Source organism: Ambystoma mexicanum, chromosome 5q (genome assembly GCF_040938575.1).
Source record: "Ambystoma mexicanum isolate Mex_15411 chromosome 5q, UKY_AmexF1_1, whole genome shotgun sequence".
Taxonomy (NCBI): Eukaryota; Metazoa; Chordata; class Amphibia; order Caudata; family Ambystomatidae; genus Ambystoma; species Ambystoma mexicanum.
This window is the reverse complement of record NC_090933.1, coordinates 353030932-353057736: the sequence shown is the minus strand read 5'-3', so window position 1 is coordinate 353057736 and position 26805 is coordinate 353030932. Positions and strand designations below refer to the sequence as shown.

At 47.0% G+C, this 26805-nt stretch overlaps 1 protein-coding gene across 5 annotated transcripts in view; it reads right to left on the bottom strand.

The window, feature by feature from the left end:
- Positions 1-26805, bottom strand: part of SPIRE1 (spire type actin nucleation factor 1) — an 871368-nt gene that overhangs the window by 4658 nt on the left and 839905 nt on the right. For all 5 annotated transcript variants that reach the window (XM_069620832.1, XM_069620833.1, XM_069620834.1 and 2 more), the window contains 2 exons: positions 11858-11885; positions 8724-8860 (listed from right to left, as the gene is read on the bottom strand). In XM_069620832.1, the coding sequence (XP_069476933.1) occupies positions 8724-8860; positions 11858-11885 (165 nt within the window). The remainder of the gene's footprint in view (positions 1-8723; positions 8861-11857; positions 11886-26805) is intronic.

The following is a 26805-nucleotide window of genomic DNA, read 5'->3' as shown; positions in this document are numbered from 1 at the left end:
CTGGGCTTGAGGCCAAGGACAAGTCTTGCATTTCTGTTCGGGATAAGCTGTAGAGGACGGAGAGGAGAGGCAGGACGATTTAGAAAGAGGCTGTTGCAGTAGTCCATCCTAGAGAGGACCAGAGCTCTGGAGACAGTGAGCTTCTGGGGGAAAGTGAGGAAAGGAAGAATACCTCTGAGGAGGTGCAGCTGATAGTTTGACTTTTTAGAGACGTCAGAGATGTGAGGAGAGAAGGAGAGGGTGGAGTCAAAGATAACCCCAAGGTTGGATAATTGCCCCAATCACTGGCACCAGTACCGTGATTGCAGCAAACTCATATCATGGAGTCCTATGGGACTACCGGATAAGTTTGCAGAGCACCATACAATTGAAAAACAAAGGGAGACCAGGCATGCTTGCTAATGAGGCAACATCCAATCTCAGTCCCCCTTCAGGACTGCTGCCCTTTTATCAAGGCAAGTGAAAGAGGCTCTTTTTAAAGGCAATCAAGGGAGCCTGATCATTGATACCCAGGTTATCATTGAGGCGATTGAGCAGGATGGCATGGTTGACTGTATCAAAAGCAGAAGGAAAGGTCGAGGAGAATGAGGACAGAAGGCAGGTTAGAGTCAAGGTTAAAGAGCAGGCCTTCACAGATGTTCAGGAGACCAGTTTCCGTGCTTCTGGCCGCTCTGAAGCCAGACTGGTGGTCATGGAGACAACCAACAGATTCAGTGTGCAGATTAAGCTGGGAGATGGCCAGCTTTTCCAAGAGTTTGCCCAGGAAAGGATTGATGGAGATCGGGTGATAGTTAGACAGAGAGGAAGGATTGGCAGAGGGTTTCTTTAGGAGGGGGTGCACAAGGAAGTGCTTAAGGGGGGAGGGGAAGTTCCATTGGCAATAGAGTGATTGCAGAAATCAGGGCAGGCTGGAGCAAGGGTATCGATGTGGTCCTTGAAGGTTCTGGATGAACAGGTAAGAACCTGTTTTGATGAGACTTTCATAGATCAGTGTTGTCTAGAAACATTGTCTGGGGTGAACATGGGAAAGCAAGATAAGGGAGGAGGAGAGGCGGGAGGAGGAGAGGCGGCCACAGGCAAGCCAGGGGTGGAGGATCAGGAAGAGAGGGTGGACAAGATGTCCCGAGTTTAGTGATGGAATGAGAAGTCAATGCCATACAGAGGGCCTGGGAGGAAACAGGAGAGGTAGAGACTGCAGCAGAATTGGCCAGCTCCTAGAAGAGTTTGGCTGAGTTGTTGGATGCCGCAGAGACGTGGGGTGGGATGTGGGCTCTCTTCTTGGCAAGGACAGAGAGTCTGTACTGCCATTGGAGCAGGCGGCAGGCCAGTTTGTCAGAGGGTGCACCTGTTGCCCTCCACTTCCTCTCAGCCACCATGCACTTGCGTTGAGGGTGACAAGGTCAGAGTCGTACCAATAGTTGCACTTGGATTTGGGCTTCAAGCGGATGCTCATGACAGGGTCAAGAACATCAAGAGTATCAAAGATAGAAAGATGAAGGTTAGATAGGGCTGTATCAGGATGCAAGTCAGTCAAAGGTGCAGAAGGCGGAGAGAAAGTAGCGGCAAAAGCCTCAACTGACACACCCTTTATGGGTCGGATGACCGAGAAGGTAGGTGGCAGTGCTGGAGTCCGCTTGGCTTAAGGGATAGAGAGCGAGAGATGGGAGAAAGTAGAAAGCAATCACTCCAGTAGATAGGAGCAGCGAGAAGGTTGGAGAGGGGGAGGTCTGAGGAAATCAGAACATCCAATACTTTTCAGGACTGGGTCACCCAGTAAGCCATCTTGCCTCCCTCCCCCGGACCAATGACATAACATAGGGCACTTAAAAGGAAACAGGATCCAAATGATCAAATGTCAGGTATTCTTGGAAAATACTTTTGAGGTGAGACATTAAGAGGAGAAAAACAATCCCGGCATCCTTCTGAAGAAATAGGAGATTAGTACATGTGAAAAGCTGAGGGTCCTGTGACGAATCCCAAGGTGTCATCACTGCTTTGGATGGAGACACCCCTTCCCATGAGGCCAGGGAGGTGAGGCCGCTATCCTATAGTCCCCCGGTGGGTGGTACTCAGAGAGAGGATCTCATGGGGAGGGAGGACCCCATTGAGAGCAGTGACGATTTGTGGAAAACGCTGTACCACTTTGACCTCCCATCTTCCCTCATTAACCCTCCAATTCCATACGGTGTTCGGGAAAGAGGGAAGGCAGATCCGGGAGACGAGGAGAGATACTCGCTGGTGACAGAGGGTGCTGGAGTGCAGGGGAAACCACCGCAGAACTGCAGAGGAGATGTGCAGAAGACTGGGGAAGGCCCTGGTGAGTCAGAAGACGCCAAAGATCGTGGGAGATCCACGAACAACCGGAGGGTGATGGCCAAGACCAAGCAGGTACTAGGATGGCTAATCTCAGGGTTGGGGAGACAGAGGGAGCAGGAGGCTCCAAATCTTCACCAGGACAAAGTAACCAAGTGAAGGGGGTCTGGGACCCATATTGGGGGAAGCAAATCCCGAACAGCAATAAAGAGGAATACAAACTTTGCATATAAAAGTGGTACTCACAGACCTTCGCAGGGGAGTAAACCAAGGCTGTGGGTTAAAGAAAAGTCAGACAAAGTCCTGCAAGAGTAACCAAGTGAAGGGGGCGTGGGACCCACAATGGAGAAATGCACCCCTAACAGTAATACAGAGGAATACGAAGCTTGCATGTATAAGTGACACTTTGCAGGAGAGTAAACAAAGGCTGCAGGTGGAAGTGAAACCAGAAAGAGAACTATGAGAATGCAAACATTGAATATCCTACCTGGCAGGAGAGTGGACTGAGGGGGTACTGAGAACAGGGTCTGGGACCCATAGCAATTGAGAAGAAGATCTGTACCACTTCTTTGTCGTCGTTGCAGTACCTGGGAGCTGGGTCTGCTCAGAAAGGGTCTGGGTACCTCAAGACAGCTTAGAAAAGGTATCCAGGCTATTATCCCTTGTCGGGGCGTCAGGTCTGCCAAGTAAAGATAAGGACTTATCTTGAAAAACAGGCAATTTGGATAAAGCATGGAAAGACTCTGGGAAGGGAATCAACCCCTTGAGTCTTGTGGAACATTATTTTCTTTTCTGCACCTTTTTTCGTAATGTTTATTTGGAGCTATGAAGCTGGGCTGCAGGTTGACAGCCAATACATTTCCCTTTTCACCATATGCAGTGTTTATCTTGTAAGGGATAGATTAGGATTTGGCCACAGGACAGTGAACTTTACTTTGGACATTTCGACACTGTTTCATTAGCTAGTTTTGTTGAGGCAGGGAAATCCCTTAGAGGTAGGGTTAGTTAGGATTTAGTCCAGCTCCTCCCCATTTTTGTTATTAATAAAAGTCTTTGCCAATCGACATGCCACCTTTGTGTCCTAGTCGTACTCATACATCCTCTCACAGTCCATAGGCTGGCCAGTGCAATAGATCTGAGAACCAGATTATGCTCGGTTCAGTTCAGTCGATCTTCATTTCAGAGAAAGCCACCATAAAAGATGCACAAAAGATACAAAACCACATAGGCTTATAGAAAACAAAAAGAGTGTGTTATCACTGCGATAATTGAATGTTTGGTTGATGCAGTACACCAATTTGTGGAAGTTACAATGATGGCCTTCAGCACCAGCATACAACAAGATGTATTGCTCTGACCGGAAGCAATGCATTTCAGGAGAGCCCACAGGGCCTACCAAATTAAATCTGGGCCGTCAATTGTCATCGAGTTAAAAAGAAAGTTTGCGGCTGACAGGATACCACTTGAATTGATAGGGCTGGGGGAAAGAAGGGGAGAGCTACTGCTTTGAGTTTAAAGCAAATGCAAATAGCAAGTTACTCAGCAAAATGAATACTGAACGGAAAGAGGTGGAAAATAGACACTAAAAATTTGATTTGAAATATTACTGTAATTTAAGAGAAGCAAAGATCAAAACAAAAAAAACACGTCAGTAGCAGTTCTGGTTGAATGCTGCTGGGCAGGTTGGAGGAGGGTTGGAAATGCTGTTGGGTGTATGTTTATTTTTCAAAATGTTTTAAATCATACTGCCAAAGATAGAATATGTTGCACAAAGAAGAGGTGCTGAGGAGAGATCAAAGGGGATTTGGGTGGGTCCCAGAAAATTATCCCATACTATGACGCAGATAAGAAACCAAAAACAAACTTAAAACAAACACATATTAGGTCAGAATTTCTTATTATTTAGAAAAAAGAAAACAATACATTGTTATTTTTACTCTCTTCCTGTAAAACTTTATTTTGACTGTTGCCATTATTTTCAATGCACAATGAGATATTTTAACCTCTGTTTTTATTTCATTATTTTTAGTTTGGGTTATTATTCCGGGGATATTATTTCATAGATCCAAGCCCTTACAAACTGAATATTGCTCAAATGAAGACTAACATCTTGTGGTCGCTTGAAAACATCATGTGGAAGCAGTCTTCTCAGAATGGCAACGATAGTCATCCTGTTCAACCACTTGTCCTGGTTTCTGAGATAGCCAATATGAGATATGACCAACAGTGGTGCCGGGGCCCAGATCAGACCGATCTTTTGTTAGGGATAAATGTCTTTCACAGGGTTGTGCCAGTAGTCTACTGCTGCTGACAAGAGTGACAAGCTGTTCGGGCTGTATTGAGGCTACAAGGCAGAGCGTGTACTGGTAATGATACTCCATGCGCCTCAAACCTGAATAACGTTTGATTGCCTTCCCAAAACATTAAATGGAAATAGGCGTCCTAGCAACCGACTGGGCAGAACAGAGGTTAGGAACAGCAGCAAAGGCAAAGATACAATTTTTAAACCATTTTATGGAAGATGCTTGTAGAGTCTCTGATAAGGTGTATTCCCTATTTTAAAGTAGTGGTGTGCTCTTTGACATAGGTGATGGAGACAACATTGGAATAAGAGTTATGCAACAAAAGCAATAAAGCAGTGTTCTTGGAAACCCTCTTGGTAATGAATGCCTGGAAGATTAAGGAATTGATCCAGTCTGAAATGGGCACTAAACCTCAAAGGTGAGGGGCTGGGTTGGAAAAATTACTGCATGACCATTGGTTTTATGGCGTCCGTTTACCAGTGGTTCATGGCTTTACCTACAATCGAAGAAAAAATATTATTGCCATTAAATGGCAAGTAGAGGACCTTATCCCAGGGTTCCTGATGGAGGGAAATTTTCAGCAAAGCCTGCTTCCTTGTTTCTTCCTTATTGAAGACACCTTATGGCTGGCAACCATGGCTGCCACATGACAAGTCCACTGCAGTTGTTCCAATGGAACTAACCTGCTTGGCTCTTCTCATGAACAAGGAGATCTACAGACGATGTTTAGGCTCATGTAAAGTTTGAAAGTAAAGCCTTTTATTCAAAACACGGGGTTGTAAGTAACAGAGAACAAAATAGGGAGGCTTATCCTTAAAGATGACAAGGGTTCAAGGCGAACCACACAAGTGAAAGGCAGGTTCCTCGGAATAAATATAAAGGTTTCTTCCTGGGACTGTGGTAATGAGTCCAAAGATCTTGGTATATTTCAGATCGATGTCAGGGTAAGCATTCCCTTGAAAGTATTAGGTATAGTTGCTCGCCATTCTCTGGGGTTCAAAGATACTAGAACCCCCTCTCCTGGCAGTTGCATGCGAGCATATGCCTTCTTGGGTGGTGGTGGTGGTGGTGGTGAAGTGTCTTTCTGATGACAGTTGATTTCTTACCTGTCTGCCCTGGGTCGAATTGTATGTATATAATCGTTTTGCATTATGTTGATAGGATACTGTTTTCTGGGACACCAGCCACTTGTATGGGTCCTTTCAGAATGGTTACCCGCTGAATTGTCCAGTGAGCAAACCACAGGCTCTCTTCGGTCTACAAATGCTTTAAATTATTTGGACTCCGTTCCTTGGGGAACCCCTGCGAGTTTTGTTGAGAACATTAAGGCCTGCTGGTTTTTAAAAGCCACACAAACCTTATCCTTGGCTCGGTCTCAGTATGGAGGAGATTTCCGTGGTAGGGTTCTGGCTCTCTCACCAGAGTCCAGGGTATGGTTCCAGGGTAGCCTGGTATGCTTTGTCTCTTCTCTGATTTTCTTTTACACAAACTGGTTTCTCTTAAACTACGGATTACTTCGTAAACTTTGTGGGCTTGCCAGTCCCATGAGGTTCTGTAGTAGGGATCCCAGCTTGCCTTTAAGTTGTCTGTCTTTGGTTCTACTCCTCTGGGGTCTTTAGGTTTCCCCCTACTGTTTTTTTGCCCCAGGACTGTAAGGCTTTCAAGCACGCTCAATACTGGTTTCGCAGCAGAACCCCAGCCCTGGCCCCACTGGTTCACCCCTTTCAGCTCGTATGGCTTTGCCAATGCTGGTTTCTTAGCACCTCCTCTGCCTCTAATAAACTTTGCTCTCCTCCCTCCTGCTTTACCTCCTCATGCTCCTGTCACCGTTCTGTACCTTCTCCCAACATCTTCCTGTCCGTCCTTGTTCCTTCTCGCTCATCTTTACTCCAACACCTTGCTTATCTGCCTCCTTCATTCCATCTGCTCTCTCCTGTCCATTTCCTCCTGCAACATCTTCCTTTCAGATCTCCATCCTTCCTGCTTTTGGCTAGCTGCCTAGGCACATCTCCACACTGCTCATCTGTCTCTAAACGCCCTCATCTCTTGCCAGTGCCAGTCCCCTTTAATTGCTGGGCTCTGACTAATGGGTACATTTATTATAATGTGGGAGTGAATAGTTCTGCCACCAACCAGTGATCGAAGTGAGCGGGAGCGGTGCTCCTCTACTTTTTTAAATTATCTTTTACAGCTCCTATACTTTTATTTTTAAAAGGAACCGTTCCGGAATGGTTTCATTTTAAAATAAAAGTGTAGGAAAATGTTGAAACTTGCACTTTTAGTGCACTGCGCTGAACGTTCCCGTAAACAGCAGGTGCAAGTGTTTGGGGGGTGTATTGTGTGTGGGAGGGGACGTGGTGATGGGGCTTGTGGGGAGTGGGTGCAGCCCAGCAGGGAGCATAGTTCCAGTACTTCTTTTTGTACACTTCGACCACTGCCTCCAACCCACATGTAGCTACCCAAGACTGATTAGTGTACATTCACCCTCTGTTCCACAGGCCAACTCTATAAATGTTGTGTCTGTTATTTTGGAATCCGGTGGCCCCATCATGGCGGTCGCCTGATTGTTTCATGGCTTCTACCCTTCAGTGTATGGTTCTCTATTCTCCCTGCTTTCTTGTTTGCAGGTGTGCATGGTGGCTCTGTCTCTGCTTGTAGCTGCAGGATAAGCTCACACTTACACCCACAATCGCGGATCTCAAGGGTTGTCCTCTCTGTTACTCCGTGATCGCGAGCGGGATCCACAAATCGTGATCTCAGGGTAAACCCTTCATGGCCTAAAGCTCTATGACAACTGCCATGTTGAGTTATGAGAAGGGCCTTAATGGAAAGGTTGGGAATGAGTATACCTCCTATAGGGTTAGCAGCATGGAACCGGCTGCATCCCGATATCACAGTATCTTCCTCACCTCACTTTTTGGCCTCATGTATGGGACTTTGTCACACTCTACAAAAAAGAACAGGAATTCCTAAATGCACAGGTGTGAAACAATCTTTTCGAACTGGAGCAAAAATGTGAAACCAGGACGGCACCACTGGAGCATTTGTTCAGCGAGGAACTAAAGCAGTGTGTTTCTACTTCTGTTTGTCAGCTCGATCAAGGGATAGAGTCTTCTTAGTGGAGGGGCACGTAGTTGCGGTAGCTGGTTCCTTCTCCTTTATTCCTTCCCAGCAGAGCCGATACTACTGTACAGCAAAGCAGCTGGCTAATACCACAACCCAGTACAACAGCTAGAGAAGAACATCTATGCACCACAATGATCACAAATCCAATTCTTTTTTAAAATGCATATATTTTGTTTGTTAGTCATATGCAAAGTGCATGGTGCAGCTGTTAAGGGCATGATTACACAGGGACAGTACGAAAAGGTGGTATGACGCATGAAAGAATAAGAAACGGTGCTATGGTGCATCCTCCTCACTGGTCATGAGAGAGTGTCTATGCCAGACTCATGGGCTTTCTGCAGTTGCTTAGTGTTGGACTGTACCATCAAATTAGGGTTCCATGAGACATGGAAATCTACCACAAGGTTTGAACAGTTCTAGGTCCATAATAAAAATAAAACTAAATCACATTTTACTTTTTCCAATATAGTTTCAAATTGTAATACATGTAAATATTTGGAAGCAAAACACGGAAAGGAGACCGAAAATAAGAATAAGGATCCATTGGGAAGGTAGGTGGGCAGCACTGGGAGTGAACCATACCAATCCATCAGCTACACTATTCTGACCCAATGAAATTTCTGGAATATGGAAACTTCAGGGCCAGTGTCTGTGGTTCCTTCATGTTCATCAATCAGAAGACTCTCTGCCTAAAACAGGAATACCCATCACTGGTCATTCAACCTCCCAGAGTTTCTTTGGAGTTTTGCATAAGCAACACATCACCCTAAGACTATGGACATTTTGGTTTCTGTGCCAGAAGCTCTGTATTCTTTAGCAGTAACAACGGTTTTAACCCTTCTAAAATGATATCACTGGTCCAGCTTGCTGCCAAATCCTAATAATGCTAAGATTGTTTCCATGCTGTTATTCTTTATTGTAAGGCTATTATGATTTGCAATATGTATGCATGTCTCTTATCTGATACACATGATTTCTCACCTGGACAAGCTCTTGTGTGGCCGGTGATGGCTGGTGGTTGGTTTTTCTGGCCTCATAAAGCTGTCCCCTCGTTGCAAAGCAGATGGTCCCAGAGAGATAATTGGAAGCGTGGCATATGGCTTGGAGGGCAAACGCATCTGTCACAGTAAAAGGAAACAGGATTGGCGAAAATGAATACTCAACATTATTTCTTATTTTTGCCTTTTATACGATGCCCGTCATAAGTGGGCATATCTCTTCAAAGATAGCTAAACTTACCATAGACAATGGGTAGGTCAGAGATCTAGAAAACACCAGAGCAATAATCTTCTGCCATTGGTCAGAGCCGTGATGAAAAGCCTTTGTTTTGCACATTTTTCAGAATCTAAGTGGGCTAGTCTCTTGTCTGCATGTGGCTCATAGATTGCCTTAGAATCTGAGCACTACAGTGAAGGAAGTCTAGCTCTTGCTTTTCAAGCGTTTGCCATCTGCGATCATGTGTAGGTTGCAATTCTGACAGTGGGGCCACTGAGGGAGCAGAGAAAGTGTTTCTATCAGCACATTTATTTTTTATTATAAAGAGGGCTTTATGGGTGATGAAGGACAGTTTTGATAGCTATGTTGATGTCCCGGGGCCTGACCGTTGGGATGTGGGCAAGGGTGCCGATAGACACTTGTCGACAGGCTCCAGGTGTGGTATGGGGATGATTCCCTGATAAACTCCACAACACCTAGGTTAGGAAGCACAGGCTTGTCACATTGGTTTCAGAGTTATAAAATACAGAACATTTCTAATTGCATTGGTGAATTTAGGAGCTTTGCAGGTCCTTTAGGAGGCACCTAGAGATTGGAAATTCCTTCCCATTTTACTATTGGGAATTGTACTGCAAGTAGAAGGGAGCACCATTTACAGGTGTGAAAAAACAGAAAACAATCAGCACGCAGGCTCTCGTGGGGAGCCCGGGCAATGAGAGGAACAGGGTCATAAAAGACAGCCCTAGAGAGAGGAGTGAAGGGGATGGTAAGGAGAGGAGCAAAGGATAAGGGGGGGTGTTGAAGAGGAAGCAGAAGAGGAGGTAGTTACGAGTGAAAAGGAAGGATGGCCAAAAAGAGCGGAGGAGGAAGAGAAGAGTGCAGGAGGAAGGAGTGACCTTAGAATCATCAGAAGAGCTAAGGAAATGGAAGCCTAGGGAGGAGCAGGAGTTAAGGAAGGACCAACTTAAAGAGCCAGGGTACAGAAAGGGGAAATGCACTCGCCACGCTTATAGACTGTCAGTGAGGAGAGGGGAGGAATGAGAACAAACAGGGTGAGTTGGCAGGAGTTTCCAAAAACCAAAGGGGCCCCTTAGGTATGAGTGGATGGCATTGTGCCAAAGAGGGTAGGTAGTAAGAGTGGGATGGGGATCCTAGGTTCAGGAATTATGAGCGAGGGGAAGGTCAGGAACCCTTTGGGCAACCTCCAGTACGCTGAACCCACTGTACATCTGGCCCTGGCTTTGCCACCCAAATAATGCACTACAAGGGAAAATATTTTCTCAAGCGAGAAGCATGTGATGATGCACAGAGACAGCTCAAAAGACGTGTGAGCCTCGGAGGTAATGACGACCAACCAGAAAAATAGATGTTGACAGCCTTACTCGGACAGCTAATCATAAGACCCAGTGGCCATGGGATTTGGAGAATTGTCTTCTTTCCTAAACGTGTGAGTGACACAGGGGCGAGACCTGTAGCGACCATCTGAAAGACTTTGCATATTTCTGTTGTTGAGAATAAGACACTGGAACGACTGCCATCTTGACTAGTGTTCTGCAGCAACTACCCTAAAATCGGTGTAAAACCTGTTCAGGTTGAAAACAGGTTGGAGCGACTGGAGAGGGATTTAATAGGGAAGAAGAGCATTCTTAGCCCAAGAGAAGATGAGTTTGGTCTATTTTTTGGTTTAACTGATCTGAGCCCTTCAAACCCTCGTTTGAAGATTCCCTGAACAAACCTGGTAGTTCAAGGATATACTAGCATGGTCTACCCCTATTGTTCTTCAAGCACAAGGTGACATAGGGCAGTGACCGTCATTGGCAGCCAATGAACAATATACAAGAAGCGTGGTTGCATTCAAAGCAGCTTTACATGCAGACTAGTTTGGATGGTTTGCTCTGCTCAGCAAGTGAATAAGAGGCATGCCCACGGAAGACGACCAAAACGGCGGTCTCAGAAACTGCATGCATAACCAAATATGAAGTGTTAAAGATTCAGTGGGGTTTGTTTTTTCTCTGGATTGAGACTGAACTTGGGCTCTTTTGAAACTTTCAATGTGGCTTTTTTTCGATGATAGAGAACCATCTCTGAGGAACCAGAGAGGTGTACTTCATGATAAGCTGGCTTTTATTCCATTTTGTTGAAGTTCAGATTCTTGGGTTGGATACACAGTTTAAAGATTTAACTTTTCAGAATACGTCCCAGGGATATGTTGTGTTTTATCAAAATAAAAAAAGAACTCCTTCTCAGTAGTATGCACCTAAGCACTGTTTGGATATAGGGATCAGACACCCCCTCCAAAATGGACTGAAGATGGGTTCTGAAAGAAGGATTTCAGCCAGTCGAGTGAACTGTCATACAAGTCCAGTGTTTACAAGTAGAACTCCTTGATCAAGGATATGGTAGGCCGCATCCAGGTCCTGAATGAGTAGCAGGCAGCCTCACCTTCCCCATATAGGGTGAGGAGGCTGTCTAGAGTTGTGACAATAGATATGGCAGTGTTGCAGGAGTACGTGAAGATAGGGCAGTGTACATCAAGCAATCTCAGGTGATTGGAACAGGATGCATAATGGGCAGGCTGGGGGCTGGCTCGTAGTTTTGGGTCCCTTCAGATGTTTGTATTTGTATTTGTTTATTTATAACGCGCAAATCAACAGGCCCAAGGGCATCAGGGCGCAATTTGTACAAGGTTGCAAGAAAAGAACATACAGGGATATAAATTACAATAAAAGTGTGTTGGGCTTTATCTAGGGCAGGATATTTCTGCATGTTTCTAATGGCTCTGCTAACAGTTGTCTCGTCAGGAAGGCCCCAAACGACACTGACAAGCACTTAAGCAATCTGTATCTGCACTTTGGAACAGACCTAAGCAAGAAATGTTGGTCTCGTTTATATAAGCTTACCTTTTTGCAACATTGTGAACACACTGGCCTGTGGAGAGAAGAGGCAACAATCACTAGGACAATATGTGCTACTAATTGCAGCATACAGAAACACCAGTACTGCAGATTTTGCTGAAAATAGTATGTCAATGTGCAAAACACAGAGCATGTATTAACATTTGATTTAAAATAAATTACATTCCTAGTGATCGACATAGAATTCAGTGCTTGATACCCTTCTGAACTACAAACACCTCTCATGACATATCAGGGCTCTCCTTTCATAAAACGTAATGTTCTCTCTGTGAGTGCAAGCTATGGGTCTCATTCGTTTTGCTTTTACGTGTACTTTTGATGTGGTAGGTGTTGTTTGTAATTATCAGCAAGCAATTTAACTTTGTAACTAAGCCCTCATTTTAAACTAAACAACAAAGAAGCAGATCATCGCATAAACATGCAGTTTTACAATAGTGATGTTCGTGTTTTTACACTTTATTTAACTAGGCAGGTTTAGAAATTGCCTAAATGATGACCGCTGATTATGTCACTGTTTTCCCCATATTAGGCAAAACTAGATTCATCGAATCCATCCATTTGCCTCTTCCAAACATCATTTTGGGCCATTTTCTTTTTCAGCTTTCTATGGGATTAACACGCCATCAAACATAAAAAAGGGTACCTGTTCATTTCCGAAACGCCTCAGTTTAATAACGAATCATGGAATATCTATAAAAGTTCTATCGGACAAAGACATCTCTTCTCCATCACATTTTATCAAAACTGCTGGATGGATGTTCTCCAAAGAAAAAAAAATAGAATATTTTCTATACTTTGGGCCTGATTCATGTAAAGTTTTCCTATGGGTTTGCGCCATTATAAAACACTTCCATGAATCAGGCCCATAGTGTCCAACCTGTTACTTATTTGGTGCACATCCATCCAGCAATTATTATGCAACGCATGTTCAATAAAAGTACCTTTTTCTCTATTTGAAAATGCATGGAGTAGGCTGAAAACAGCTTTCTTTCCTTTTCTTATTAACTCGAACTATTTAACTTCTCCCAAAAATGTCTAGTTCGGTTTGTTGGAAGGGCGTGCAAATCCATCCACCCAATGACATGCTATCAGAAACAGAATTGTTAGAAGAGTCAATGCAAATTGTTTTTTCTTAACTATTGGGGCATCGACTGCTGCCCTATCTACATGTATAAAAGAAGTCATCCTGACTGACTCATTAACGCCAAGCTCAAACCGTTTAACCTAGGACCATAAAATTTGGAAGGTACATTGTTTTCATGACATAGGCACCCACTAAGGAAGGATTTTTAGAAATTCCATCCCTAAAAGGGATAAAGGGGGGCGGGGTGAATTATTTTTATGAGGATAGCTACATCTCAAAAGCCGAAGATGTTCCAGACGTGAAAAGTGATATTTAGATTCTTCTTCAAAAACAGAGAAACACGTGTTTTACCATTTTCCAAAAATCCAGTTAAGGGAGGTGGAAAAGGGGGGTACATTATTTTTAAAGGATACCCATATCTCACAAACCAGAGATGTTAGAAAAGTAAACATTGACATTTTAAATCTTCATTGTAAAGTAAGTTAACATACCAAATTGCTTGTTCCCAACCTCAGTAGTTCTCAAGATATGGATATCACTACAAAAACGTATACTATTTTGTTCACATCTAAAGTTGAGTCACAATATAAAATTACAATTTAATATTATACTATTATGATTTAATATTACAGTCATTGTAATATTCCCCTTAAAGGTTTGTTTAGCCATGACTTCAACAAATTTCAAAAGCAGACTTTAAAGGCAGCTGGGATTAACCTAAGGAAAGACTGCTTCTCGTACGGCCAGTTTTATGTGGCCTGTTCCATAGTGAGCTCACCCATCTCTCTGGTAATCCTAGCACCTGAAGTTTACAAAGAAGTACTAGCATCATTTTATTTTGTAGGATGCAGATGCCAAATAAGTTATTTTCATTTTTTTTCCTCTGTCTCATTGTCTGTCTGTAATTACAACACAAATACATTTCTGGACGCACATCAGTGGAACAACTGTCTTTGTTTTGTAGCCAATATGCCCCGACTAACGTCTGCAATAAACATTGCTTATTACGTTAAGGCATCAACCTGTAAATGATATTTTGTACAGTTTGAACAAAAAACTCATGTGTCTTTTAAAAACATTTGTACCAAATCCCAAAATTCACGCAAGCAATGCCGTGGGCAACAGCTAGTATTGTATGTATAAAAACATTACTTGCTCAGTTATTGTCTTGTTTCCACTTAGAATCACATGTTTTGCATAGGCTGCCATCTAGTGGTTGGTTCAGAGTATGATATTTTTTCCAACTCGAAAACAGGACTTCAGCAGGGGTCTTCCTGTCATACTACCACTATTCAACGAGTAGAAGGACCCATGATCCTTCAGACGTCAACATCATCAGATTGTTTTTTTTGGGCTATCAGTTGGCTTCAACTTCGAGACGAAGAAAAACGTATTCTATGCCGCTAAACATGAGACTCCTTGTTTCGGTTCCGAGTGCTTTCAAATCGATGCCGAGTGAGAACAAACCATCAAAGACGTTCAATAAATGCCATGTCTGCCTCAGACGTACAGTAGGAAGAGTGGGGAGTTATATATTAAAATATTGTCCAAGGCCTTTAGAATGCCTTTCCCCCTCTCCCTCTATTCAAAGGATGCATCAATTTCCCAAAGCCCAAATGTAGAATACCCCATTTAAGTTTGGCCCAGGGTTAAATTCAAAATTCATAAGGAAAGAAACGCTCAAAGTGTGCAATTGTTGTTTCCGCAGGGACTGCAGCAAAAACTGCAGCAGAAATGTCAACGCAATACATTTGGGGAGCACCCCTCAAAAAAGCTGGGTAGCATGTACATGCAGGCAGAATCAGGCAGGACGAGTCCTGTTATTCAGACACAGAACTCGAGGTCTGGGGGGATCAGACACCCAGGTTGTGACTGACCTCAGACAGCCAGACAGGCAGGCATCCGAGGAGTCACCAGTAAGCAAGACCTTGCAGCCAATACCCAGCTCTGATGGCTCATCATGAACATGGGTTATGGAGACTTTGCCTGGTGATGAAAAGGCTGCACATAGAGATAACTCCAAGCATAAAAACCAGCATGGCAGTAGTCAAGACAAAGGCTCAAAGGGTTGGGAATCGACCCACAAATGCAAAGACGCAGTACGCACCCAATTGTCGAGCGTAGCATGCGTCGAAGCCGGAAAAAACAAACCAAGCATGCACACGATCCATAAACCTTGGGTAACAGAAAAGGCTCTATAAAAAAAAGCAAACAACCACTTCCCCTCCTCCCACACGGTCAGAAAAATACACTTACACTAAGAGGAGATGCACACTCTGCATCATTGCAGCAGAAGGGCCTCGTTGATCATTTGGATCGGGTTGAAGATTGGGAGAAGGGGTAGGGAAGGCACTGAATATTTCAATACTGGAACATTTGCTGTTTCTTGGGAGGATGGACTACCTCAGAGATGTCATCAAAAGACTCCCACAAAAACAACCACATCACCCCAACCATCATCGAACTGCACTGGCTGCTGCTGCAAGCACCCATCACCATCAAATCCTTCTGTGTCATCTACAAGGTGGTTGCCCTTAAATTCCCAAGCTACGTTGCCAACAAGCTTAGCATCTCCAGAGGCCTACTATCATCCAGAACTAAGGACATGTGCACACTTCAACTCCAACTGTGCAGGAAGGAAAGAACCAGAAGATAGGCCTGCTCTGTCTATGCCCCCAGAATTTGGAATCTCCTCCCCTATAACACAAGACTCGCCCCTTCACTTCTACATTTCAGGAAGGAGTTCCCGACTCTCCTTTTTAAGGAATGGCTCCTTCCTAACCACTAGGTCTACACACACTCCCCACACCTTATCTGAGACTTGGCGATCTGCCCCCCGCACCTGTTTTCTCCGTACGTTGATTGTAGATTTCTTGCTGTCAAATTAGCCACTCGTCCCCTCCCCGATTGTTAGCACCCTGCTCCCTTGTACAGTCCACAGATTCCACCTGTGGGAGCTATTTCAACCTATTGCTCGGATAATGCTTACTAGAGAAGTTTCAAAGTGATTTCTTGGTATAATTATATTCTTGTCTCCCCAATCTCCCGGTTGACTGAGTGGTACCTGGGATAACAGATTGAAAAACTGTCTATGGGCCGGGGAGAGTTGCTTGAACAGCAGGAACCTTTCTTTGTGTGGCACTTCTCATCACAGGCCTTTTGCCCAAATTATGCATAAAACACAAGATGCCCCTAATTCCCCAATGCCACCATAGTGAGATTTTTTTTTTTTAATGCCTATCAAAGAATCATCAACAGACTAGCAGCTGGCTGCCATCTATCAGTCCCTTTAATAACTACAACATGCATACGCGTGTGCCCGACATCCAGTCACTGTGATAAAAGGAGTACTATTTGCAACCACACTGACATTTTATGCAATAGCACCATGAGATAAATAGTTCATGGCAACCCATAGTAGCCTCGTGTGGAAATGAGTGTCCACAGGTGGATACCTGTGTTTCTCATATAGGTCACTTGTTGCATTTTAATGTATTGCATGATTGTTCATTTGCACACATTTATTTTCATATCACACTGTATGACTACACTTACAGTTCAATGTATCACATTACTTTTCATCCCCCATTGTATTTTTCCCACCTCAAGCAACAGCTACCAGCTGCTAGTTTTACAGCCAGTGTAAAATCTTCAGCCTGGAAGTTGGCCCCGCCCCCTTTCTTTCCTGTCACCAGCCCCTCTGCACCCTAGAACAGTTGTGTGGGAACCATTGTGTCCATCCTGGTATATGATATGATATGGCATTATAATGCGCCTGTACACAAGTGTTTCTTGGCGTGACAAGACGAGGGGGAAACAATGGGAGGAGAAAAGAACGATCTTACTAGGCCTTCTGTGATTCAGATTGCGCAAGTGCGGGGAAGAGGGAAGGGGAGAAGTGCCAGTGGAGAGGGGAAGGGGGAAGTGCAGTTCAATCACAAGTGCAGCCAGCAGGTAACTCATAAGTGCAGAGAGAAGGGACTGTAGGGTTGCAGATAGTGTTGGGGAGCCGAAGGCAGTACAAGGGCAACTGGACATGCAGGAACCTGGGCCCGAGTTCAGAGGGTGACCAGTAAGTCAAGTGGTCGGGTACATCAGCAGGGGAGATGAAGAGAGAAAGTGGAAGTGAAAAGGAAGGTCTTGAGTTGCTTCCGGAACAGGAGGTGGTTCTGCTCAAGTTTGAGAGAGGCAGGGAGGCTGTTCTACAGGGAGGCCCAAGCCGAGGAGACAGATCTGCCCCCAACTATCTGCTTTGAGAAGCATCTGGCCCTCAGAGAGTTGGAGGTGGATGAGCGGAGAACTCGAGAAGGAAGAGGTTTTGGAAGAGAGAGTTGGAGGTAGAGTGGTCCCAACCCCAGAAAGCCTTGTTGACGATACAGAGCATCTTGGAGTCAATTCTTGCAGCCACTGGGAGCCAATGAAGAGATTTCAGAGCTGCAGAGATACCATCCCTGGGCTTGACGCCAAGGACAAGTTAGCAGTCCTGTTCTGGATGAGTTGTAAAGGTCAAAGAGTAGAGGCAGGAAGATTTAGAAAGAGGCTGTTGCAATAGTCCAGCCTAGAGAGGACCAGAGCTCTGGAGACATTGAGCTTCTGGGGGAAAGTGAGAAAAGGAAGAATACCTATGTGGCGGTGCAGCTGATAGTTTGACTTCTTAGAGACGTCAGAGATGTGAGGAGAGAAGGAGAGGGTGGAGTCGAAGATGACACCAAGGTTCTTAGCCTCACAAGAAGGAGCAGGAAGAGGGCACAGAGTGGGTGGCCAGAGAGAAAGGAGGGAGCGGGTGTCCCAATGAGGAGGATCCCAGTCTTACTGGCATTAAGGCAGAGATCATTGACGGCACATCATTCCTGAATTACATTGTATGTTTGCCCACCTGCCATGTTCCTGCTCCCTTCCCTCCTTGGTCCCTCCATCCCCTCCCTGGGACAGCTATGGAGGAGGGGGCTGTGCCGACATGTGACAGCTTACGCCCCCCCACCCCCTCTGTGAATCTCCACAGTTTTCCTGTCACTTGGACCCTGGGAACTATTTTTACCTCCTGGGAAGCTCTTCTTCCTGCCACACCCCCAACCCCCACCCGGAGGCAGAAGGGGCAGCTGTGGAGGGGGGACCTGTGCCTGCCTGTATCATCCTACACCCTCTGATCTAGCCCTCTTCCTCCGTAGACCCTGTGGGTGGGCTCTGCAGGGGTGGAGCAACAGACTTATAAGTGAACAGCGAACCAGGTTTAGGTCTCTTTTTTTGGCTGCAGTGCTAGACGCGTGGGAGGGATCAGGGGAGCTACAGAGACCCTTAGAAGGTACACTTCTCCCAGTCTGCCCTACTCCCTTTTCATCCCCTTGTGCCCCTTACTCGCCAACCTGCTCTCCTCTGCCTGTCAATCTATTTCCCTCTCTTTCTCTCCCTCAGTTGCTCCCTCTGTTTCTCCCCCTCGGTGCCCCTCACTTTCCCTCACTCTCTCTTCCTCTGGGTGTGCCTAGCCAGTAATCCGGCCATCAATGCCCCTCCTTGAGCCGCAGCCCAGTGCAGACGATCATCCATGGCTAGTGTACTAACTTACTCTGCTGGCAATGAGACTACTTCCCCGTCTGTAATACATCCGTTTCCTTACTTCTGCAAAGATGTTGGCGCCTTCTTTTGTGTTCCCACTTTCTTGGGTAGCCTGTCTGTTATTGCCAGAGGCGGTACCCAGTCCGCATACAAATGCAAACGCAAACTGTGGCTCTGCCATGTGGTCTTACTTTGCTTAACAATGCCCAAGAATGAATGGTGTAAAACCTTTGCGTGACCTTATTGGATTAAGAGCGATGTGGCTAGATTACATAGAAACACCTAAAGCGGAAATGGCTACTGCACACTATTCTAATCACCCAATGCAGAAGTAACTACTGCACACATTGATATGTGGAGTTAGTGGACTGCTACATACAGTGCTTCTAGATATACAGTATTAATGCAATTATTGTACACATTGTAAATCTGTGAATGTGTCTCCTGTGATGTGTAACAATCTGAATTATTGAGTCAAATGATGTTTAACAATGCACAAGAATTGGTGACTTTTAACGTTTGTATGACTTCTTGATGTGGTTTGAATAGATTCAATTACCCAATATGAAAGCAAATGTGCTGCTTCCAGCCTACAATGACATTGCACAAGCGTAAACATATGTGTGCGACACACTCAACGTGTCCGTATTAACTTGTCCGTGACGTCATCTCGCTCCTGTGCTCGTGAGGTCACGGCGAATGTGACAGTACATTATTGCTTAGGTATGTAGAGACCGCGTTTTATGCAGAGCCTTTTATGCATTATCCCAGGTTTTGGAGCCTTTTTGAAATTGCAAGGTAAGCTGTGATTGTATTATTGTGCACTTTACCAGACATGTCAAAGATATGTGAAGAATCCTGCAGATCCCTCACTACAACCCTGCCTAAAGTCTCCTCCCAGGTGGCCAGGGGAGGGCAGACGCTTCCTGATCCCAACGCTGGGGGTGGTGCACTGCGGGAGGATCACCTGGGTGGAGACAGGGCCCAGGTAGTGAGGAAATTCCATGGTATGAGGCGCAGTATTTTTCCTCTGAAGGGAATATTCTTATCACCATACCAGAGGAATTTATGGCTTATTGTCATTTTAATAGCTCTCAAACTCCTGTTGAAACTAAGGTGTTAAACCCTAAGGTATAACATCCAAGCCTTTTGTACCAAAAAGAAGGAATTCTTTTGGTCCCTAAAAACAAAGGTCTTTTTCAATGTTAAGGGTACAATGCAAGGAATAGTGCAAGTGTTGCCTTCACTATCACATCTTCCTCTAATAAGAGTTAAATCCTATGGCCTCTCTGTTAGACATACTAAGGGAATTAAATCTACCCTTAAAAATGTAAGAAGTGAGAACACCTAACTTTGATAAAGTGAACTACATGTCTCAATATCCCATAGGGACGGAGACAACGAAGAGGGCTGAAGAGGCATGTAAAAATAGAGGACAGGCAATCAGGCCTAACAGCCTTAGCCAGGGTCAGGCAATTATCACTACAGCCTGCACGTGAAATGAATTACCTAAAATTGTTTTTCTGTTGAAGACTGAATCGTGTAACTTTAAGAACCAATATTCTTTTGAACCGAAGTTGTTGTATTAGTAAAAAGAACAAACAATACCCAAGCCAAGAGGCGAACCCTTTCTATAATTAAGAAAACCCTTTTGAATTAATCCATCAAAAGGGTAAAGTTATTAAAGGTCCAGTGTCCTCTGATACAAGTGAGACTTTGTTATCTGAAGTTAGAAGTGTAGAGAGTAGAAGTAGAGAAAACAACAAACATTCCCACATTCCCACAGGTGCTGCCCCCCCAGCCTTGAGGCACCTGTCTCCCATGAGAATTGACTGTCTCCAAGTTCAGCGGCAGTCCCAGTGAGGGCCGGCAGGGTCACCATCCCTCCCTACAGGTAAAAGCTGTAACACGGTACCGCCAGAGCTCCAGGACGGCCAGGGATGCTGCCCCCGGCCTTGGGCACCTGTCTCTAATGTGGGTCGACCGCCCCCAAGCCCAGCGCGGTCCCAGAGAGCCCCGGCAGGGTCCCTATCCCTCCCCAGAGGGAAAAGCTGCAACACAGCCCAGCTAGAGCTCTAGGACAGCTGAGGGTACTGCCCCTAGCCGTGGGCGCCTGTCTCCCATGTGGGTCGCCTGTCCCCCGGTCCAACAGTATTCCCAGAGAGCCCTGGCAGACTCCCCATCCCTCCCTGGAGGGAATAGCTGTAATACAGCCCAGCCACATCTCTAGGACCACCGGGGCTCCTGCCCCCACACGTGGGTGTCTGCCTCGCACATGGATCGACCGCCCCCAGCCCAGAAGCGGTCCCAGGGAGTCCCCATAGGGTCCCCATACCCCTTGAGGGAAAAGGTCTAAGGTGGCTGTCCAAAGATCCAGGATGGGCAGGGTACTGCGACAGGCAATGGATGAGACAGCCACAATCCCAGCCCCCTCCCCGCCCAAGCTCAACATCTTTGACCTTATGGCTTAATGCTCCTTACTGCTTCCCAGGGTTGGCAAAATGGGGAAGAAAGGATCTGCCCCTCCAATGGGGTTGGGGGGGGGGAATTCTAGAGGGGGCTCTCCCTACAGACATATGGCCAGCCCCCTGATGCCCCCAAGTGTGCCCTATGTTGTTTCGCCATCCTTGCGAGGCTAATGGGTGCATAACAGCACTAATATGCCCCCAGAGAAGGCAAAACAACATTAAGCCATCTTGTTGGCATTTTTTATGGGTGAGGGGGGGTGGATTGGCCTGGGGGCCCCACCCCCATGATCATATCCCTGGTGGCCTAGTGGTCCTTGATGCTTCCCAGGGGTGCAAAATGTGGCCAGAACCCCAATTTTGCCCCTGCAGGAAAGCTGCAAAAGTTTGCTCGTCCTTGGGGTAGGAGGCAATACTGAGGGGGCTGACCCACAGGCACAGGGGCAGCCTGCCGATACCCCCAAGCGTTCCACTATATGTTGAGTGTAATGTTTTGCCTTCCTTGGGGGAAAAACATTGGTGCAAAACTCCACCAATCTGCCCCCAAAAGAGGCAAACCAACATTATGCCATCTGGTTGTCATTTTCTGGGGGTGGGGGGCTGATTGGCATGATGGGGCCCCACACCCGCAAAAACAATTCTCTGGTGGTCTAGTGATCCTTTCTGCTTCCCAGGGGAGGCCAAATTGGGCCAGGCCCTCACTTTTGCCCCCCCCCCCAGTGAAGCAGAAAGGATCTTCCCTTCCTTGGGGGAATTGCTGAGGGGGGCTGGCCCAGAGGCATAGGGCCAACCCCGGATGCCCCCAAGTGTGCCTCAACTTGGAGTGTTTAATGTTATATTGCCTTCAATGGGGGCAAATGGGTGCAAAACAGGACCCATCTGCCCCCAAAGAAGGCAAAAAACATGGTGGCACTAGGAAAAACTTTTTAGGGTGGGGGGCTGTTTGCCCTGGGATGATCCCCCAACCCCAAAAGCAATGCCCTGGTGGGCCAGTGAGATTGCTGGGATCCTCGACCAGCAATCTGCTTGTGGGAGGGCTTGGTGGAAAGGGGAAAAAAGCATGAAAAACGTGTACCATATTTACATGCTGTAGCCTTTCGGCCACTCCCTGGCCCCCAGGCACGGAAGGGGAAGTCCTCCCCTTCATTGCCTGGGGTTCGGGGGATCACCGCAGCAACAGGGAGGGGGTGCAATCCACCCCCCCCAAAGGTAAGCACTGCAGAGGACAAGGTTACTCTTCCTCTGCAGTTAAGGGGTTAAAGGAACTGTGGTAATTAGCATTGTTCTTCTTGAATTTATTTTTTTCATTCAAGTAATTGAAGAAACATGCTGTTCATAACAAACTTAGTATAAATTGAAAGAAAAATGTGTTTCAACTATTATAGGGACAAACGTGAGCACATGGTTGTTCCAAGGGCAACTATGGAATTTCCGTGTCTGCCTGGGTTCTCCCACATGGCCTTCCCCATTTTGGCCTGCCTTTCGCTTCCACACTCCTCTCCTTTTTGATAGCACAGGCGGTGGGGGTGTCAGCAGGGAAGAGAATGCACGAAGGTCCGCCCGACATGCAGGCAGGGCACAAGCTGAATTTCCTCGGTGCACTGTGTAAAAACAGAGAAGCGTGGGACATTTTCCTGTTGTCAAAGTCAATATAAGTTTGTCAGTGCATGCAAGTAGGACCCGTCCTGGGTTCATGGAGTCTGACCTGTAGACCCCACAGCCTAAACGTGCCTGTTTTCTTTACTAAAAAGGGCATAATCAATCCTTCTGGGACATGCTTCAAACAGTTAATTGCCCAACTCAAACCTTTGGCCATGCAGGATTCTCAGATCCAAGATAGCAGTAAACACACATTGGCAATCCTACATCAGTTAAATCACATAACTGGGATCAGATTGGAATTTAGGTCTGCGGATGAAATATCTTTCATTATGGCTCTTTTTTATTTTGGAAAATAAACTGGAAGGATTTTCACCACACCAAGCAAAGCCCTGTGCCAACATCTCCCACAAGTAATTGTTTATTTGGAAAGTGCTTATACACAAGTGCTTCAAAGTGGGAAGGGAACAAAGGAATACTTTGTTAGGCCTTGAAGTTTCCAAATGATCTAAAACAAGTGCAGTGTAAATCCACCGGGTTTTTGTTGTATGTGAGAGCAAAGCCTCCATGTGAGCGTGTGAATAGGAAATGTAACCTTTGAGACATACCGATAACTTCGGCTAGTACACAACCCAATATGTTTTAGTTTTTGTGAAAGGTGTTTTTAGTTTCTTCAAAGTTATTGGTCGATTTTTATCTAAAAAAGTGCTCGTCCTTTGGGGAGTCCAACTTAACTGTGCAGCCGCTATTTACAGATCCATTTAGTCGTTTAGTGACTCATAGCACAAAAACACTTCTCAAGTGAGGGTTCATGTATCTTTTACATAACACTTTACAGTCAGTCGAACTGCTGCAGCATCTAGGTACAAGCTGCAGATTAAATTCACTATTAATTTGAGAAATATGCCTATTGGGTTTCCATACAATCTCCAGCCTACCACAAGAGCAGAAGAGAGGATCATGAACTCAAGTACGATACCTGTATTAGAAAGCATGGTTAGTATTTCTTATTCAATGGAGCTCAAAAGAAGAAAAGTTCGGAGTCTCTGGTCTGAGGACTCCAATTGGAAATACGCACAGATATCTGGAGAAGCTATTGATATCTAGCACATACTTATTCCGTTAAGCTTTGGCTCCCCTGTACCTAGTGCACCAGCCCGGCACAGCTATTTTAATGAACCATTGGCTCCCCTTCTCAAAAGGCTTGATTTGGAGGATCATAATTCTGGAAACGCATCCCTTTGGTGTGTAGGCAAACACACTTATACACAGCTGCGGGGTCAGCCTGACTGTCTGCTGGGGCAACATGTAACACCCCACCATACTCTTTGGTCTCAGTGTATCGGTTTCCTTTGGCAAAAAGCCACCCAAAGTGTTAGGGAGATTTTCTCTAAGCAGTGGCGCCCCCATACATGTTTCATAGGGGTGTCCTGATGGGGTCATTGGGGTGGCACACCAAAACAAACAATTGAATTTCATGCCGGTGGGGAGGGGTGGCAGTGTGTTTATAAGGGGGGCCGTGGCCCCCTTTGGCCACCCCTTGGTGTCGCCTCTGTTTCTAAGGCCTTATTTCTAGGGCCCAGTTATGTATCACCTTGGTTTACAGGGTGTTACAGGTATTTCCTCCGAGTTAGCCTGACTGTTCAAGGCATGGCCTGAGCAGCCAAGACATCTCCAGAAAGAGTAGGCTTAAAAGGTACACTAAACACTTTTGAATAATACACAATAAGGGAATGTACACATAATATATATGCCTGGCCTGCAAGTTCAGCGACAGTGGGTCGTGATGGAGAAAGGCGCCTCCTTCCCTGGAGAGAAGATCTGCGTCCGCCGGCAGCTTGACTGGTGGGGACGTTGACAAGTCCAGAAGGTCCGGGAACCAGATCTGCCTCAGCCACGCCGGTGCGACAAGGATCATCCGGCACCTGGACCTCTTGAGCTGGTTGATGAGGCGGAGCAGCAACGGTAACGGAGGGAACGCGTATAGAAACAGGCCGTCCCAGGGGAACGAGAAAGCATCGCCCATGCTCCTCGGGTGTGGGAACCTGCTGGCGAACCTCTGGCACTTGGAGTTTGTCGCCGTCGCGAACAGGTTGATCTGGGGTTTGCCCCATCGTTGGAAGAGCCGATCCACTTGATCCTGTCGCAGTTCCCACTCGTGGCACGAGCGCAGCTCCCTGCTGAGTGAGTCGGGCATGCTGTTTTTTGTTCCTGCCAAGTGGAAGGGAACCAGAAACATCCCCTTAGGCGACGGCCCATTGCCACAGATCCTGGGCCTCCCTGGATAGGGCTGGGTATCTGGTGCCGCCCTGCTTCCGTATGTAGAACATCGTGGTGGTGTTGTCGGTGAAGATCCTCACCACTTTGTCCTTGAGGGACGGAAGGAACGACTTGAGCGCCCAGAACACTGCTCGGAGCTCCAGGATGTTGATGTGGAGAGACCTCTCCTCCGGGAGCCAAAGGCCTCTTGCGTGGAGATCTCCGGTGTGGGCCCCCCAACCCTCCAGAGAGGCGTCTGTCGTCACCATCTCCTGAAACGCCGGGGTTTGAAAGTCCGTGCCTGTAGTGAGGTGAGCCCGGGTGCCTCACCACAGGATCGCCTGACGGAACTCTTCGTCGAGAGGGATCCTGTCCTCGAAGCAGCCCGTCGCCTGAAACCAGCGGGCGTCGAGGAACTCCTGTAGCGGACGCATCCGAAGTCTGCAAAGGGGTACAAGGTAGATGCATGAGGACATCATCCCGAGAAGGGACTTGATGGACCTCACCCTGACCACGTCCGTGGCTAACAGGCGCCACACCTTGCCCAGGATGGTCTTGGTCCTCTCCTCTGAAGGGGAGGCCAATTGCCCCACTGTATCGAGCTTCGCTCCCAGAAACAGTGCTACTTGCGATGGAACCAGGTGGGATTCGGGGTAGTTGATGGCGAACCCCAGCTCCGTGAGTAACCGGACGGTCCTCGCCGTATGTTTGACGGCGAGTTCCTTTGTCCTTGCCCGGATTAGCCAGTCGTCCAGGTAGGGGTAGACGTGGATACCCTGCAGGCGCAGCCGCGCCGCCACTGGTGCCAGGCACTTGGTGAAAACCCTGGGTGCCGACTTTAATCCGAACGGTAGGGCTCTGAATTGGTAGTGGCGTCCCTGAACCACAAACCTGAGGAACTTCCCCATTCTAAAAAGGCACAGGATGTGGAAGTAAGCATCCTCCAGGTCAAACAATGATAGGAAGTCGCCTTCCTCCAGCTGTCCCAACACGTGCTGGAGGGTGACCATCCTGAATTTCTGCGCCTTGATGTATTTGTTTAACCGACGCAGGTCCAGGATGGGGCGCCAACCGCCTGTCTTCTTTCTGACGAGGAAGTACCTTGAGTACACCCCGGAGCCCCGGAGCCTCCTGGGGATGAGCTTGATGGCACCTTTCTTGAGCATCGCCTTTACCTCCAACAGCAGTTGAGGGACGCGATTCTCCTTCCTGGCCACGGGAGGAATGCAAGGGCACTTCTTTTGGAATTCCAGCGAGTGCCCGTTGGCCAGGGTGTCCAACACCCAACGATCGGTGGAGATGGACTCCCACACTCTGACGAACTTCGTCAGCCGGCCTCCCACCAGGGTGCTTTGGTGGGGGCCCGACAACCCGGCCGGGTCAGTCTTGCTTGGATGCGGCCTTGCCGCCTTGGCCTCCTTGGCGACGACGGCAGGATCCCCCTTGCTTGCCGCGACCTCTGTAGGCCTCCTGGGAAGAGGAGCGGGCCACCTGGCGGTAAGTGGAGGAGCCACCGCTGGATCCTTTGGAGGAACCCTGTCTGCCTCCGGAGCTCCGAAAGGGCCGTCGCTGTTGAAGCAACCCAAGGGCCCGGGCCGTCTCCGAGTCGGTCTTGATGGCCTGTAGAGACTCGTCCACCACCTTACCAAAAAGGTTGTTGCTGTCGAACGGCATGTCCAACAACTCTGGTCTGGACGTCCTGGCGAAAGTCTGTCGCCTTGAGCCATCCTCGTCGTCGGAGGCAAACTCTGTTGCCCAGTTGGCGAAATCCGGTATCGGCAATGTCCGTTGCCACCGTTATGGCGTGATCCGATGCCACCTCGCCTTCCTGCAGAATTTCTAGGGCCTCCGCCCTTTTGTCATCAGGCAGGAAATCTAGCAGGGGAGCTATCTTGAACCAGAGCTCCCTGTCGAAGTGGGCCGCGATCGCTAAGGCATTGGCCGCCTTAATCGTCGTCGCCGCCGACGAGATG